The sequence below is a fragment of the Mobula hypostoma genome, chromosome 6, assembly GCF_963921235.1.
Source record: "Mobula hypostoma chromosome 6, sMobHyp1.1, whole genome shotgun sequence".
NCBI lineage: Eukaryota > Metazoa > Chordata > Chondrichthyes > Myliobatiformes > Myliobatidae > Mobula > Mobula hypostoma.
In genome coordinates, this window is record NC_086102.1 from 24672073 (window position 1) to 24688374 (window position 16302).

The 16302-nt window shown below is 43.3% G+C and overlaps 1 protein-coding gene across 1 annotated transcript in view; it reads left to right on the top strand.

The window, feature by feature from the left end:
* Window positions 1–249: 249 nt before the first annotated feature.
* The window catches only part of ripk4 (receptor-interacting serine-threonine kinase 4), a 59278-nt gene continuing 43225 nt past the window's right edge, over window positions 250–16302 (top strand). Inside the window, exon 1 of the mRNA XM_063050431.1 lies at window positions 250–650. Coding sequence (XP_062906501.1) covers window positions 469–650 — 182 coding nt within the window. The 5' untranslated portion in view covers window positions 250–468. The remainder of the gene's footprint in view (window positions 651–16302) is intronic.

Genomic DNA, 16302 nt, shown 5'->3' on the forward strand with positions numbered 1-16302 from the left:
GCCACTACCTCACTATTTTTGATGTCTCTTCTTGCACTACTTCTTTAATTTTAATATGCATTTCTTACTCCAATTTGTAGTTTTTATCTGCTGCACTGCACTGCTGTGGCAAAACCACACATTTCACGACATGTCAGTGATGGTGAACTGGACTCTGTGTATACCTAGTGGTGAATGTGCCGGTCCTGCACCGGGAATGCGTCATCCGTTACTGAGTTGTGCGTTAAGACCGGCGACGAGCAGGCAAAGTAAGAGAACAGTGAAAAAAATCTGCGAATTCCGAAAGGGTGGTTAACCTTCATGTTGCAATAGGAAATGATGTCAGCGTTGAGTTAATGAACACACCTTGAGCACCTGACCAGACAGATCGTGGTGCAGCTGTTAGTGAAAATAGGAGACTGTACACACACAACGAAGGCGAAGGGGAGACATTTTTCTGAGGAAAGTCAAAAGAAACTTTTCAAAACTATGGAGAAGCAGGAGCAGCCCACGTGGGGAATGGGCCTGCTCAAGACCTTTGACTCTGACGAGTTTGCGAGCTGGGAAAAAGTTGGATCCGGTGGATTTGGACAGGTTTACAAGGTCCGTCACGTTCATTGGAAAACATGGCTGGCTATCAAATGTCCCCCGAGCCTTCATGTGGATGAGAAGTAAGTCATAAGCCTTACGTGCCGCGTAAAGAGTTTGAAGGACGAAAATTCCTGACCTTGGGTGCGCAGTTTTGTAAAGTAAAAACGTAGTCTTTAAATCGATGTAGTTAAGTGAGAAGGCTGTACGGAAAGGTAGTGCGAAAGCTAGCTTTCACTTTAATACACGATCACCTATTTATATATACTTTCTATACTCGATTTAAGGACTTATACACACACACATTATTTATATGTATATATGTGTATGATAGTCTCCGTGTCTTTGTGGTGTAGCTCCCTCTGACAGTGAAATTCACAGAAAGGATGGTTTCCCGTGGGATTTGATTTGAAGTCGATCCCATTAATGATAGCTGATCGGTTCCCACATCTGCAAACGCACTCCCTCCACACTTTCTCACACCACCCTGCCCAAAAGGGCTGGCTCCTTCTCAGATAAGTTTACATTTGCTTCATTGGGCGCCGTTGACAGCATTATTGTACACAAGCTCAGGCAATGAACATTAATCAGATATTCAGCCACAGAGGGGCTCACAGGCAAGCCGAATCCTGTCCCACCCTGGGCTAAACACGTACTCTACTTGGAGCCATGCTCAGTGGAATTTGCGCTGAGTTTTCCCACGGTCTCTAAAGATTCATATATCCCAGACTAGGATTGAAATTTTTTCTTGGATGTTAACAGAAATGGGGAGGGAGGTGGGTACTGATATTGGCATGGGATCCGCTAACATTTATTGAATAATGGAGCAGGCATTGGGAAAAGTAGGAGACAAGTTCTGCTTCCAGATCTTGCGCTCTTTTATTGGATCTCTCGGCATGCAAGGTCTAACCTTTCTGGTCAATGTAGCCTTTACAGCTTCATGCAGTCTGATTTTTCCAGTTCCTACTACCTCTGGCCTTTTGCTGGATTTACTCTGTGGAATTCATTGTTATAGACGGCTGTGGAGGCCAAGTGTATTTAAAGTGGAGGTTGATAAGTTCTTGATTGGCAAAGTTGTGGGGAGAAGGCAGGAGAATGGGGTGGAGGGAGATAACAAATCAGCCATGATTGAGTGGCAGAATAGACTGGATGGGCTGAATGGCCCAATTCAGCTCTTGTGTTTTGTGGTCTAAATCGAGAATAGAGTGAAATGAAGAAATAAAGCATCTGTTGTAGGTGATCCATCCCTGGTGTAAAGCTCAGAGGCCTGATGGTACCTGATCCAGTTCCATATCTAAGGACCTACAGCGGGAAATAATCGGTCTTTAAGCAGAGCAGTATGTGTGTACTTTCAGGTATTTGCAACTTTGGCCCAGTGAAAGTGGGGAGAAGAGAGTTGTGGCTTTGGTTATGCTGGCTGCTTTACTGAGGAGCGTGAAGTAGGACAAAGTCCATGGAGGGGAGACTGGTCTCCATGATATGCTGAGCTGTGTCCTCAACTTTCTGCTGTTTCTTGCGGTCTTGGGCAAAGCAGATGCCATACAAAGTCTTGAATCCAAATGAGATCCATGGCCCATCTGTCAAAGTTCAAAGTAAAATTTATTATCAGAATACATACATGTCAGCACAGAGAACCCTGAGATTCGTTCTCCTTCAGGCACACTCAGCAAATCTATAGAATAGTAACTGTAAACAGGACCAATGAAAGAGCATAGAGGCAACAGACTATCGAAATGCAACTATAAATAAGTCACAAAAGCATAAAATAACAAGATAGTCGTAAGGTGAGATCACTGGTTGTGGGAGCATGTCAACAGATGAGTGTAGTTGTCCTCTTTTGTTCAAGAGCCTGACGGTTGAGGGGCAGTAACTACTCTTGAATGTGGTGGTGCGAGCCCTGAGGCTCCTGTACCTTCTGTCTGATGGCAGCAGTGAGAAAACAGCATGGCCTGGGTGGTGAGGACCTTTGAAGATAGATGCTGCTTTTCTGTGACAGCGTTTCATGTTGATGTGCTCATTGGTTGGAAAACCTGTGATGTACTGGGCTGAATTCTCTAACTCAACATGGTGAGAGCCAAAGGGTGAATTCCAAAATTCTTTAGTCTCCTGAGGAACTAGAGGCACTGGCGTACTAATTCCACTCCTATGTGTCTTATGGTCTTACACATATCTGGTGGCCATATTTTTAACTGTTTAGGTCGGAATTTCTGGAGTTGCCTTTGTGAGCCTGACTATCGTTCCTTATTGAGAGGTGGGATGAAGCGCCTCTGGGAACCTAGCCTTTTCACCAAGCTTTTGATCATTTACAATAATTTCACTCGTGCGGCTTGGTGGCAATGTTTGATTGTGCTTCTGTTTTTTCAGTTTCCTGGTGCTGTATAAGTGCAGGTTGTTGTTTTATTGTGCCTGCCCTTTACTTCACCTGGCTTTTTAAACTGCTCCCTTCCTGCTTGTTATTTTTGGTTCTATTGCTACTTTTGTCCCTGCCCTAGGTGTAAGTGTTATTGATCTGGGTGGGCAGTTCCTTGTTGTAATAGTGTATGCTGAATGAACATCTCGCAAATGCGTATTTGTCTCAGTCAGATTAGTTTCCCAGGGATTTATGGACAACAGCCATTTTAATCTATTAACTTCAGACAGTGTGAGACAGAATGTATTGTGATGGAGATCCTGGTCAACAGGCATGATTGAAATGTGGCAGCCTCCCTGCCCTCAAGCTCCTTTCAGAACCTTACTGGGTTACTTTGCTTTTTGCCTCTGTTTATATCAAAGTTAGTTCAGAGACTTCAGTTCAATGGATCCTATAGTTTAACAGGAATAAATCCAGATTTGGTGCAAGTGAAAACGTTGTAGCAGTTCCCAAGAGCAATGAAAATTGTTCATTCTGGTTTCACATGGCCCTTAGTCATTTTATGGAGTCACAGTACAGCATAGTACAGGCCGTTTGGCCCATCTAGTTTATGCTGAAATAGTATTCTATCTAGTCCCATCAGTTAGAGTTGGGCATGTGGCCAAATTGTTAAGGCATTCGTCTAGTGTTCTGAAGGTCGCTAGTTCGAGCCTCAGCTGTGGCAGTGTGTTTGTGTCCTTGAGCAAGGCACTTAACCACACATTGCTGTAGTGTCTGTGTGAGGAGTGGCGCCCCACACAGACTTCCAATCTGCGCCTTGTAAGGCATGAAAATGCCCGACGCAGGCCTCTCATGGTCTGAGTCGACGTCTCCACCACCCCCCCCCATGAATTTGCACTTTGGGTCCATGCAGCATAATAGTTCAGCACAAACTAGATGGGTTCCACACCTCTCCCATCTGTGTATTTATCCAAACTTCCCTTAAATGCTGAAATCAAAGTCACATCTTCCACTGGCTTAGGGTTAGAGTTAGGGTTCACAAGAATGATTAGGGTTAAGCTTCTACTGGCAGCTCATTCCACACTCTACCTTCTGAGTGAGGAGGTTCACAAAAATGTTGGTAATGAAAGGGTTAATATATGAAGAGCATTTGATGATTCTGGGTCTGGTACTTACCGGAGTTTAGAAGAATACCGCGGGGGGGGGGGAGGGGGCGGTGGTGGTTGGGGGAAATCTCATTGGAAGCTATTGAATATTGAAAGGCCCAGAGTAGATGTGGAGAGGATGTTTCCTGCGGTGGAGAAGTCTAGGACCAGAGAACACAGACTCAGAATAGAAGAACATTCCTTAAGAACAGAGATGAGGAAGAATTTCTTTAGCCAGAGGGTGGTGAATCTGTAGGGCTTGTTGTCTCAGGGGGCTGTGGAGGTCAAGTCATTGGGTATATTTAAAGCAGAGGTTGACAGGTTCTTGATTAATAAGGACACAAAAGGTTATGGTAAGAAGGCAGGAGAATAGAGTTGTGAGGGACACACTGGCCATGATGGAATAGTGAAGTGGGCTCGATGGGCTAAATGACCTAATTCCGCTCCGATGTCTGATGTTCTAAGTCCCTTGGACAATTACCATCACACTGAGGTGCTGAATAAATAATTGTTACAGGATAAAAATGCTTGCACAGCATCAAAGAATATACATCCATTGCAATTCTGTAATGTGGAATTTGTGATTATGGAAATATACATTGACCTAATTTTTAAAACATCACCAGAAATTAATTTTATAGAGATTAATCCTTTTAAAGATTCTTAAATATTGTGCAGAAGATTTTTAAAAAAATTAATATGTTTTCTCACCATAAGATATTGTCTCTCACTGGGGTGGAAACTCATGTATTCTACCATTTCCTCGTCCCCAGCTGGTATGACTAGAAAGTACACAGTAGGTGCCCATTCTTGTTCAATTTTGATGATTTGATATGACCCATCTCCAAGTAATTTATATTCTATCATAGTCTGGTGATTCACTGATTTTTAAACTCTTAACCTTTATTTAAACTCAAGTCACCCTCTCCTCTTTCTTTATTAGTCTTTTTATTGAATTAAAAGAAACTTAAGTACAAACAAGAGGAGAATTATCTCAAATATAATATCAATAACAATACAAACCAAGATTAAGATAGACATTATCAAAATCATACATATTGTTAAGCTAGTGTAAAATACATAATAAAAAAAGAAACCAGTGATTCTCCTCTTATCAGTTCATGAAAAGGGAGGAAAAAACATTGAATTTTAAATGAAGAAAAAACACACTATACTATATTAAAAAAACACAAAAAAAGGACTGGGCAGTCCATTTTGAGGGTACGACCAGAAAAAAGGAAGACTTTCTGATCAAATCTAAAATTTCGAAAAAAAAAGTTGGAAGAAGGCACCTCTCTTTAAATGCCCTACAACCCTCTGAATGTCTGCATTCCCCCAGTTTTAGCTTTATATGTCCCTCTCAATTTCATCTGAAGTCTGGAATTTTGCTTGACTGCTGAGTTCCTCCAGCAGATTTTTATTTGTTGCTTCAGATCGGGGTTCCCAACCTGGGGTCCATGGCATAAATGTGTTTGGGAACCCCTGCTCTAGATTCAGGCATCTGCTATTTCTTGGGTCTTATCTTATCTCGGGCCCATTTCTAAGAAGATATGCTGGCATTGGAGATGGTCCAGAGGAATTTCATGAGAATGATTCCAGGTGTGAAAAGGTTCACATGGGAATATTTGGTGGCTCTGGTGTTCACTGGAGTTTAGAGGAATGAGGTGGGTGGGGGAAGTATCTCATTGAAGCCTATTGAATATTGAAAGGCTTAGCGTGGTCGTGGAGAGGATGTTTCATATAATGGGTGAATATAGGACCAGAGGGTACAGCCTCAGAATAAAAGGACATCACTTTAGGACAGAGATGAGGAGCAATTTCTTTAGCCAGAGAAGTGAATCTGGAATTCATTTCCACAGACAGCTGTGGAGGCCACAAGTTATTAGCCATATTTAGAGTGGAGGTTGATAGTTTCTTGATTATTACGGGCATCAAAGGTCACAGGGAGAACACAGGAGAATGGGGCTGAAAGGGATAATAAGTCAGCAGAGAATTTGATGGGCCAAATGGGCTAATTCTGCTGCTATATTTTACGGTTTAACCTTTCCAGTGAGCATTACCACTTCAGGCTCTTGGTTTTTCATGACAATACATCCTAAATAAAGGAAATCCCAGGTGAAGGGGAGAAGGATTAGGAATGTTGTGCAGGCAACAAAGGAGGCCTTTGAAAGTCAGGAGAAGCCAAAGGGAAATGTTTGTCAAAAAGCCATAGCACAGTGGTAACACTTGTTCTGCTAGCATGTCGAGATGTCCGTGGGGGAATGCTGCCGGCTGGCACATTCCAGCTGCAGGAGTATTTGCTGAGGAACACACTGCAAGGGCTTGGTGGGGGAGGGCGCTGTATAGGGTTGTCCCGCTACTGGAGAGTGAGGGGCCAGATTGGGCGAGAAAGCCCCTCGATTGTGGTAGTGTACCACTCCAGGAGGCTGCATGAGTGGAGACATTAAGGACTGTAACCGAACAGTACACAGTATAATGCACCAAGTCTCAGCGTAAGAATGAAAGGCATGGCTCCGTTCATTCTTGTAATTTTCAAAATTATAAATAAAGTATATTTTGATATATAAAAATGCATTCACCTTGGAAGGCAAGGATGGATTTATGTTGTATTCCAGAGTCTACAATAAAAAAATCTGAGCAAAGTCTGCATTACCACAGTTCTGTCTTTCGCATGGGCTGTTAAACTGGCATTTCGATGACAATCTCTGTATTTTCATCAGGATGAAGATGGCAGAGATTGTCATTGAAACGTTGGTTAAAAGTGATACCTGTACCCGGCTGGAAGCCCAAGAAGAGCATATTCATCATATACGCTGGGAAAACACGAGATCCTTTTTGAAACCGTAACTAGAGGTTAGAACAGCAAATTAGACATCACCAGCATCCTGGCCAATATTTATCCCTAAATTAATATCAATGAATTATCTCGTCATTATCCCATTGTGTTGTGGGATCTTGCTGTTTCTTAAGAAACAGTAAAATACTGCAATATCTATCAATGTATCAATGATGGACATTGGTATAGAACACGGGGACCGGCCGTTCACATTACAAACAAATTCCCAGCTATTCTGCCGAAAAAATGGCCACATCCTTGCATTTCCTCTGCATTTCCCATGCCTACCTAAGAGCGCCTTAAATTCCTCTTTCGTATTTGCCTCCACATCTACCTCCACCACCCCAGCAAGCATATACCAGGCACCCATCATTCCGTGTTTTAAAAATAACTTGCCCTGCATATCTCCCACCACCACCACTCTCCATCTTGCCTTACTGTATGTCCTCTGGTATTAGACATTTCAACCCTGGGAAAAAAATACTGGCTGTCTATCTATGTCTGGTCAAGAACTTTGCGATGTCAGGGTTAATTGCATCATGTTGGCAAATCTTAATGCAAATATATTTTCTCATCCTCTTCTCTCAGACAACAACCCAGTTTGTTTTGATAAAGTGTTCCTAAAGTCTGAGCAATTTCTTGTAGGTTTAAATCAATATTTAGTTATATTAATTTTTCATGTTCATGACTTTCAGAAAGATAAACAGCTCATTAAAAATGAAAAGGGTATGTCAAAACATTCATACTGCTAATAACAATGACATTAACACTATTTCTTTAAGAATAAATGTATTCAGTCATCACTTTATTAGGTACACATTCTCATTAGTACAAATATTTAATCAGCTAATCGTGGAGGCAACTCCATGCATAAAAGTACGCGGCCATGGTCAAGAGGTTCAGTTGTTCAGACCAAGTATAAGGATTGGGGAAAAATGCGATCTAAGTGACTTTGACCGTGAAATGATTGTTGGTGCCAGACGGGGTGGTTTGAGTATCTCAGAAACTGATCTCCTGAGATTTTCACATACAACAGTCTCTAGAGCTTAAAGGGAATGCTGTGGAAAAACAAAAAAACACTGAATAAGCAGCAGTTCTGTGGGTGAGAACACCTCGTCAATAAGAGAGGTCAGAGGAAAATGGCCGGACTAGTTCAAACTGACAGGAAGGTGACAGTAACTCAAATAATGGCGAGTTACAACAGTGGTTTGCAGAAGAACATCTCTGAACGCACAACACGTTGAATCTAAAGTGGATGGGCCACAGCAGCAGAAGACCATGAACATACACTTCGGTACTTTATTAGGTATAGGAGGCACCTAATAAAGTTGCCACTGAATATATTTTTGTGGACAGGTAGGGAGTAGAAATTATTGCAGATAATTCCAGTTAACTCTTAGTGTTTTTTTGTGGAGATTGAAGGGGTGATTTTCAGAAGATAAGTGCAGTCATGAGTGTGTAGACTTGATGACCTACCCCTGCTTCTACTTGTATTCTTTCCCTTAAGGCTAATGGAGAGATAATTTCTTTACTTACTTCTTCTCAATCCACAACATTGAAGAATTGGGGAAGTTTTTGTTTAATGGGGTTCATACTGGGAGAGAACATTGCTTTATTATTTGCACTGTGTATGAAAGAAAGACTTGACAATTTTCATTTTTGACCACAAGGCACAGAAGCAGAATTAGGCCATTGGGCCCATCAAGTCTGCTGTGCATGAAAATCCCAGGAGATCAGCAGTTTCTGAGATACTCAAACCACCCTGTCTGGCACCAACAATCATTCCATGGTCAAAGTCACTTGGATCACATTTCTTCCCTGTATGGATGTGTGGACAGAACAACAACTGAACCTCTTGGCCATGTCAGCTTGCATTGAGTTGCAGCCACGTGGTTGGCTGATTAGATTTGCATTAATGAGCAAGTGTACAGTGTACCTAATAAAGTGGCCACTGATTGTACACCAGGGTGCAGTGAAATTCCTTGTTGGCATGGAGCTCATGTTGTAAAAAGTATACAACAATAAATATAATCACCAGCATCATAATTTCAAATCTGCTCTGCAAGGGAAATTCAGTTTGGTCTTGTCATTCCTTCCTTTATAATTGCCAGCATTTCCTGCAGAAACCTTTGCACTTCTCCACTCTAGGTCTTTTGCACAGCATTATTGTACACAAGCTCAGGCAATGAGCATTAATCAGATATTCAGCCACAAAGGGGCTCACGGGCAAGCTGAATCCTGTCCCACCCTGGGCTAAACATGTGCTCTAGCTGGAGCCATGTACAGTGGAATTTGAGCTGAGTTTTCCCACAGTCCCTTCAGATCCATATATTCCAGACCAGGTTGATAATTTTTCTTGGATACTAACAGAAATGGGGAGGGAGATAGGTACTGATATTGGCACGGGATCCAATATTGAATGATGGAGCACGTGTTGGGCAAAGTAGGAAACAAATCTTCCATTCTTCTTTTGGATCTCTCTGCATGCAAGGTCTAACCTTTCTGGCCAATGTAACCTTCATGGCCTCATGCAGCCTCTGATTTTTCCGGTTCCTACTAATTCTAGCCTCTTGCTGGATTTACTCTGTGGAGTTCATTGGTATAGACGGCTGTGGAAGCCAAGTGTATTTAAAGTGGAGATTGATAAGTTCTTCATTAGTAAGGGTGTCAAAGGTTATGAGGAGAAGGCAGGAGAATGGGTTTGTGAGGGATAAGAAATCAGCCATGAGAGATTAGATTAGATTATGAGGACACGCAGTCCTCTTTTATTGTCATTTAGTAATGCATGCATTAAGAAATGATACAATATTCCTCCGGTGTGATATCACAGAAACACAGGACAGACCAAGACTGAAAAACTAACAAAAACCACATAATTATAACATATAGTTACAACAGTGCAACAATACCATAACTTGATGAAGAACAGGCCATGGGCACAGTAAAAAAGTTCAAAAGTCTCTCAAAAATCCCACATTTCACGCAGACGGGAGAAGGAAGAAAACACTCCCTGCCATGCCCGACCACAGTCTGACTCTGAGTTGTCCGAAAACTTCGAGCCTCCAACACCGAGTACCGAGCACCATCTCTATCCGAACGCTTCGACCTCAGCCTTGGTTGCCAGCAGCAGGCAAAGCCGGGGATTTTGGGGCCTTCCCTCCGGAGATTCTCGATTGCACAGTAGCAGCGGCAGCGAACCAGGCATTTCAGAAGTTTCTCCAGGTGTTCCTCCGTGCTTCTCATGTCTGTCTCCATCAAATCAGAATTGTGCGCAGCATTCTACTTACAAATACGATATCATTTCACTGGAGAGCTGCGCGTGCTGCATCGCGCCACCATCTTCTCCTCCCGCCTCCCGCAGAGCAGACTTAATGGGCCAAAATGGCCTAATTCTGCTCCTACATCTTATGGTCTAAAGCCTCTTGTGCCTCTGTTTGAGGTTCCTTAAAATTAGGGGGTGTGATGGGTGAGACAGTTTGATATCTGGTGTGGAGAAGATCTGGGTGGAGTGTCGGGTTGGTTTTGGGGGGTAGATATGCGAGCGGGAGCAGAGGGTCAGCAGTGTGGTGTGTGCAATGGGCACAGAGAGAGAGGTGGAGAGCAGTGAGTGTGGGTGAGGAGGAGGATGGGACAAGAGGATCAGGACTGGGTGTGAGGAGTGGGAACAGTTAGTGTTGTGAAGTAGACCTATTCGAAGAGAATGGCTTCTATGTGAAGAGAGAGCCCAATAATGGGATTAATTACTACCAGTTTTTACAATAAAATAGAACACAGGAAAGCAAGTATGTGAGAATTGCATCAAGTTACCATCTCATTTTCAGAAGATTATCTCCACATGAACATTGAATTCAGTGACCAGAATTAGCTATAGGCAGGTAGGCTACCAGGATAATCAAGGACACGACTCACCCAGCCAACACACTTTTCGTCCCTCTATCCTTCGGGAGAAGGCTCAGGAGCTTGAAGACTCCTACGGCCAGATTTAGGAACAGCTTCTTTCCAACTGTGATAAGACCACTGAACGGATCCTGACCCGGATCTGGGCCGTACCCTCCAAATATCCGGACCTGCCTCTCGGTTTTTTTGCACTACCTTACTTTCCATTTTTCTATTTTCTATTTATCATTTATCATTTATAATATAAATTTTTAATATTTATTAATTATTATTATTCTCGATCGCACAGTAGCGGCAGCGAACCGGGCATTTCAGAAGTTATTAACTTCTGATTATTTACTGATGTTTAATATTTTTAATATTTAATATTTGTAATCCAGGGAGCGGAAAGTGCAGAATCAAATATCGCTGTGATGATTGTACATTCTAGTATCAATTGTTTGGCGACAATAAAGTATAAAGTAAACGGGTGGATTTCTGATAGACCTGGTCACCTTTCCATACTGCTGCTGAGCGAATGCCAGCTCTGGGATCTGTAGGCTGAAATTTCAGGGGATGGTGGGGCTGGGATGAGGGAGGGAATTGGGGAAATTGGGATGGGTATGTCACCTTAGGCTGATACTAGGCCAAGAATATTTCCTTATTGAAAGCTGTCACTCACGGCTTTGGTTAGGGCTGTGGAAAGTTTTGATGGAGTTGGGGGGGGGTGAGGTGTGTGGAGAGGGAAAGACAGAGAGGCAAATCATAAATATGAGATTCTACAGAAGTGGGCACAGGATAGCTCAGTGGGTAGCAAGACGCTATTACAACCTGTGGGGTTCAGGATTTTGGAATTCAGTTCCAGCACCGTCTGTCTGTAAGGAGTCTCTGTACATCGTCCCTATGGAATGTGTGGGTTTTCCCAGGGTACTCTGGTTTCCTCCCACAGTCTGAAGGTGCACTGGGTAGGTTAACTGGTCATTGTAAATTGTCCCGTGAATAGGTTAGGGTTAAGTTTGGGTTGTTGGGCTGCTAGGGCGGCCTGGCTGGAAGGGATGGAAGGGCCTACCTAATCCGTACTGTATCACTTAAATAAAGATGATGAAATCCTGAGTAATTGCTGGAGGAACTCAGTAATCTGGCAGCTTCTATGGAGGGGAATAACTAGTCAGTTGTTTCAGGCTGAGACTCTTCATCAGAATGAGAAAGGGAGGGAGGCAGAATAAGGTGGGGAGAGGGGAAGGACTATAAGCTAGCAGGTTGAGACCAGGTGTGGGGTAAGGCGGGTAGGTAGGGGAGGAGGGGAATGAAGCATGAAGTTGGGATGGGATTGGTAGAAAAGGTAAAAGGATGAAGAAGGAATCCAATAGGAGAGGGCAGTGGATCATGGCAGAAACGGAAGGAGGAGAGAAACCAGAGGGACACGATAGGCAGGTGAGGAGAATAGAAGGGGTGAGAGAGGAGTGAAAAATCACAAAGAAGGGAGGGGGAAGAAAGAGGGAGGGGACCGATCAGTGCTTGGACAGGGGTAAAATGGCAGGGTGTAAGAGAAACGGAAGGGTGTTTCAGCTGGACAGACTGAGGGATGGTCTGTCACAGAGGGAGAAGAGTCTACCCGTATCAGTGCTGACAGACTCGACCCACATCTCTACCTGTGTAGCTATACTCTTTTTTTTGTCAGCACATTGGGATGGTTTATGGGTTCTGAGATGGCTGATGAACTCTTCACAGATGAGACAGGAGGTACCTGATGAGGACTGGAAAATTCTTGCTCCCTTCAGCATTGACACTGGACTCCTGCGTGTTCCTAGTGCTTTCCAAAATGTTCCTTCTCTTGGAGCAAACATGGGCCAGGGATTCCCAGTTGTCAAGGCCCTCCTTCTTTGTGTGTGGTTTGACGGGTAAACATAGGGGTACATAAGATCTTAATGCATAGGAGCAGAATTTGGCCATTTGGCCCATCAAATCTGACCCATCATTTGATCATGGCTAATTTATCATCCCTTTCAACTCAATTCTCTTGCCTTCTCCCCATAACCTTTGACGATCTTACTATCAACTGCCCAATGAATTGGCCTCCACAACCACCTGTGGCAAGGAATTTCACAGTTTCATCACCCTCTACCTAAAAAAAATTCTTCCTCATCTCTGTTCTAAAGGGACGTTCTTCCATTTTGAAGCTGTCCCTCTCGTCCTCGACTCTCCCACAATTGGAGGCATCCTCTCCCTGTCCACTCCATCAGGCCATTCAATATTCAGTAGGTTTTAATGAGATCCTCTCTCATTCTTCCAAACTCCAGTGCACACAGGCCAGGCCCAGAGACATCAAATGCTTCACATACGTTAATCTGTTCATTTCTGGAATCATTCTTGTAAACCTTGTCTGGACTGTTTCTAACATCAGCACCTCATTTCTCATGTATGGGGCCCAAAACTGCTCACAATACTCCACATGTGGTCTGACCAATCAATGCCTTGCAAAGCTTCAGCTTCACATCCTTGCTTTTATATTGTAGTCTCTGGATATGATATCATGAGGGCCAGTGACAGGGTGGAGGTACATAGTCTTTTTCCCAGGGAGGGGTGCTAAAAATGAGAGGGCATAGTTTAAGATCAGGAGTGAGAGAGTTAAGAGGGAGATCAGGGGCAGTTACTTTATGCAAAGGCTGCTGGTATTTGGAATGAGGTGCCAGAATTAGTGGTTAAGGCAGGCACATTAGAGACAATTAACAGCTATCTAGATGGGTATGTGGATGGGTAGGAGAGGTTAAGAGGGCTATGGGCCAACTGCAGGCAGATATGGTTAGCTTGCTGGGCAAGGCAGTCAGCATGTTGCAGTTATTCAAAGAGACTTCAAGGGCATCCATGAAAATTTTCCTCTGTCTACCTGGTAATCTCTTTTCTTGTAATCTAGCTTTGGGAATGTGAACCATGTGGCCTGCCCATTGGAGCTCATTAAATGTAATTAGGGTTCAGTGCCAGGGAGGTTTGTGTGAATCTTGGGGTCGTAACATGGTGATATACACTCTATGTACTTAGATAATAAATTTACTTTGAACTTTGAAGTGGACACTAAGATTAGTTTTCTAATCCTTCTAGTAGATTGGGAGGTTCTTATGGATGGAATTCATTTTGGAAGCAGTGTTGTGTTATTTTTCCAGTGCTTTGAAGTGCCTACCACAATTAGTCTAAATCTCCAATATATGCACACGTTATACCAAAGTTGTTGTAGATACAATCGAGCTCTTGTAATATTATTAAATTCACAAGTCCAATGTACGTCCACACATTTATTCCTACAAATGATGGACCTATTTTCCTCTTTGTCTCCACTTTTAGAAAAATATTCGTTCTTTGTCGCCGTTACAATACTGTGGACATGTGATTTACGATATCAAGTATTTTTTTGTATATTTTCTGATTTATGAACAAAATCAACTTAAGGCATTTATAAAATATGGAACTGTTCATTACCTGGGGAGAGATTGTGTACAGAAAAGGGATTACTGCTGTCTGTAGTCCATGTGTTCAAGTTCAAGTTTATTGTCATTCAACCATTTACATGTATACAGCTAAATGGAACAATGTTTCTTTGGGACCAAGGTGCAAAACCACTATGTTGTGCTGATCTTTTAACCTACACCAAGATCAATCTAGCCCTTCTCTCCCACGTAGTCTTGTAGTGTTGTTTTATTGATGTGCCGATCAAAAGTCTTTGAAATATCCCTAATGTATCTGCCTCTACCACCATCCCAGCAGTGTGTTCCATGCACCCAACTCTCTGTAACAAAAAATGTACCTCTGACATTCCCCCCATACTTTCCTCCAATCACTTTTAAATTATGCTTTCTTGTATGAGCTGGCCATTCTATTAATGCCTCTTGTCATTTTATACAGCATGAGATCAAGTCACATCTCATCCTCCTTTGCTCCAAAGAGAAAAACACTAGCTCACTCTACCTCCCTCCAAAGATAAGCTCCCTAATCCTGGTAAATCTCCTCTATACCCTCTCTAAAACTTCCATACCCTTCCTAAAATGTGAAAAGAACAATATTCCGAGTAATGGTGGGGGAGCTTTTAAATTTACTGGTAGCAGACTTCAGAAGGTGACAGGGAAAGACAGACCATCGTTTCATCTTATCACATGTGTACAGCGGGCGTCACAGTAGTGGGGGGGTTAGCGCAACACCACTACAGCTTGAGGCATCGGAGTTCAGAGTTCAATTCCGGTACCGCCTGTAAGCAGTTTGTATGCTCTCCCTATCAATCGTGTGCATTTCCTCTAGTGCTCCGGTAAGATGCACAGGTTAATTATTGTCAATTGTCCTGTGATTAGGCTAGTGGGTTGCTGGGTGGTGCGGCTTGCTGGGCTAGAAGGGCCTATTCCATGTTGTACCACTAAATTAAACTAAAATATATACAGAAGAAAAAGGTCCATATCCTTGTACAGTCCAGGCATCACAGTGTTGATTCTGCACAGGGTGCTGCAGCCAAACACAAGCTGAGGGGATTGGGGGAAAGGATAGGTCTAGAACATTATTTCCTCTCCCTCAATGTGATTGTCACTAGTCCCAGAGATGACCCTATCCCTGCATGATATGAAGTTCACACTCCGAACTCTTGCTCTGAGGAAGTCAGAGAATTGAGCAGAACTCATTGAGAAAAGCATAGTATGCAATATTTAAGCAACACACATAAAAGTTGCTGGTGAACGCAGCAGGCCAGGCAGCATCTGTAGGAAGAGGTGCAGTCGATGTTTCAGGCCTGACGAAGGGTCTCGGCCTGAAACGTCGACTGCACCTCTTCCGAGAGATGCTGTCTGGCCTGCTGCGTTCACCAGCAACTTTTATGTGTGTTGCTTGAATTTCCAGCATCTGCAGAATTCCTGTTGTATGCAATATTTAACCTTGTTTTGCTCTATTCCAATTCATTCTCAATCTCTTAAGGCAAAATAAATTGCCAGGACAAGTTGTAGTTCCTACAGTGCCAGATTACACACTTTTTCCTTGGCAAATAAACTGCTAGGAACCTGACGAATCCTGACGAAGGGTCTCGGCCTGAAACGTCGACTGCACCTCTTCCTAGAGATGCTGCCTGGCCTGCTGCGTTCACCAGCAACTTTTATGTGTGTTGCTAGGAACCTTTGTTTCTTTCCCACTCCCACCTCAGGTGTCTCTCTGTTTCCTTTTCCATCCATTCCTCCCTTTTTACACCCCCCCCCCCAGCTACTTCCATATGCCCACCACCCGCATACACAACCCAGGGGTTTCTTTTTTCTTGCTTCACATTTCCTGCCATTTCCCTGTCTCTCCTGGCTGCACCTCCCTAATCTGGTTCACCTTTCACCTTTTACCTACCACCCTCTGTCTCACGCCTCCGTCTCACTTCGATATATCGATTACTTTCCCTCTATGTCCTCAGCCCTGATGCAGGGTCTTGACCTGACACATCGAGCAACCCTCTGTCACTACAGCTGCTGCTTAACCCCTGAGAGTTAACAGGAGTTTATTGTATTTTTCTGCAGATT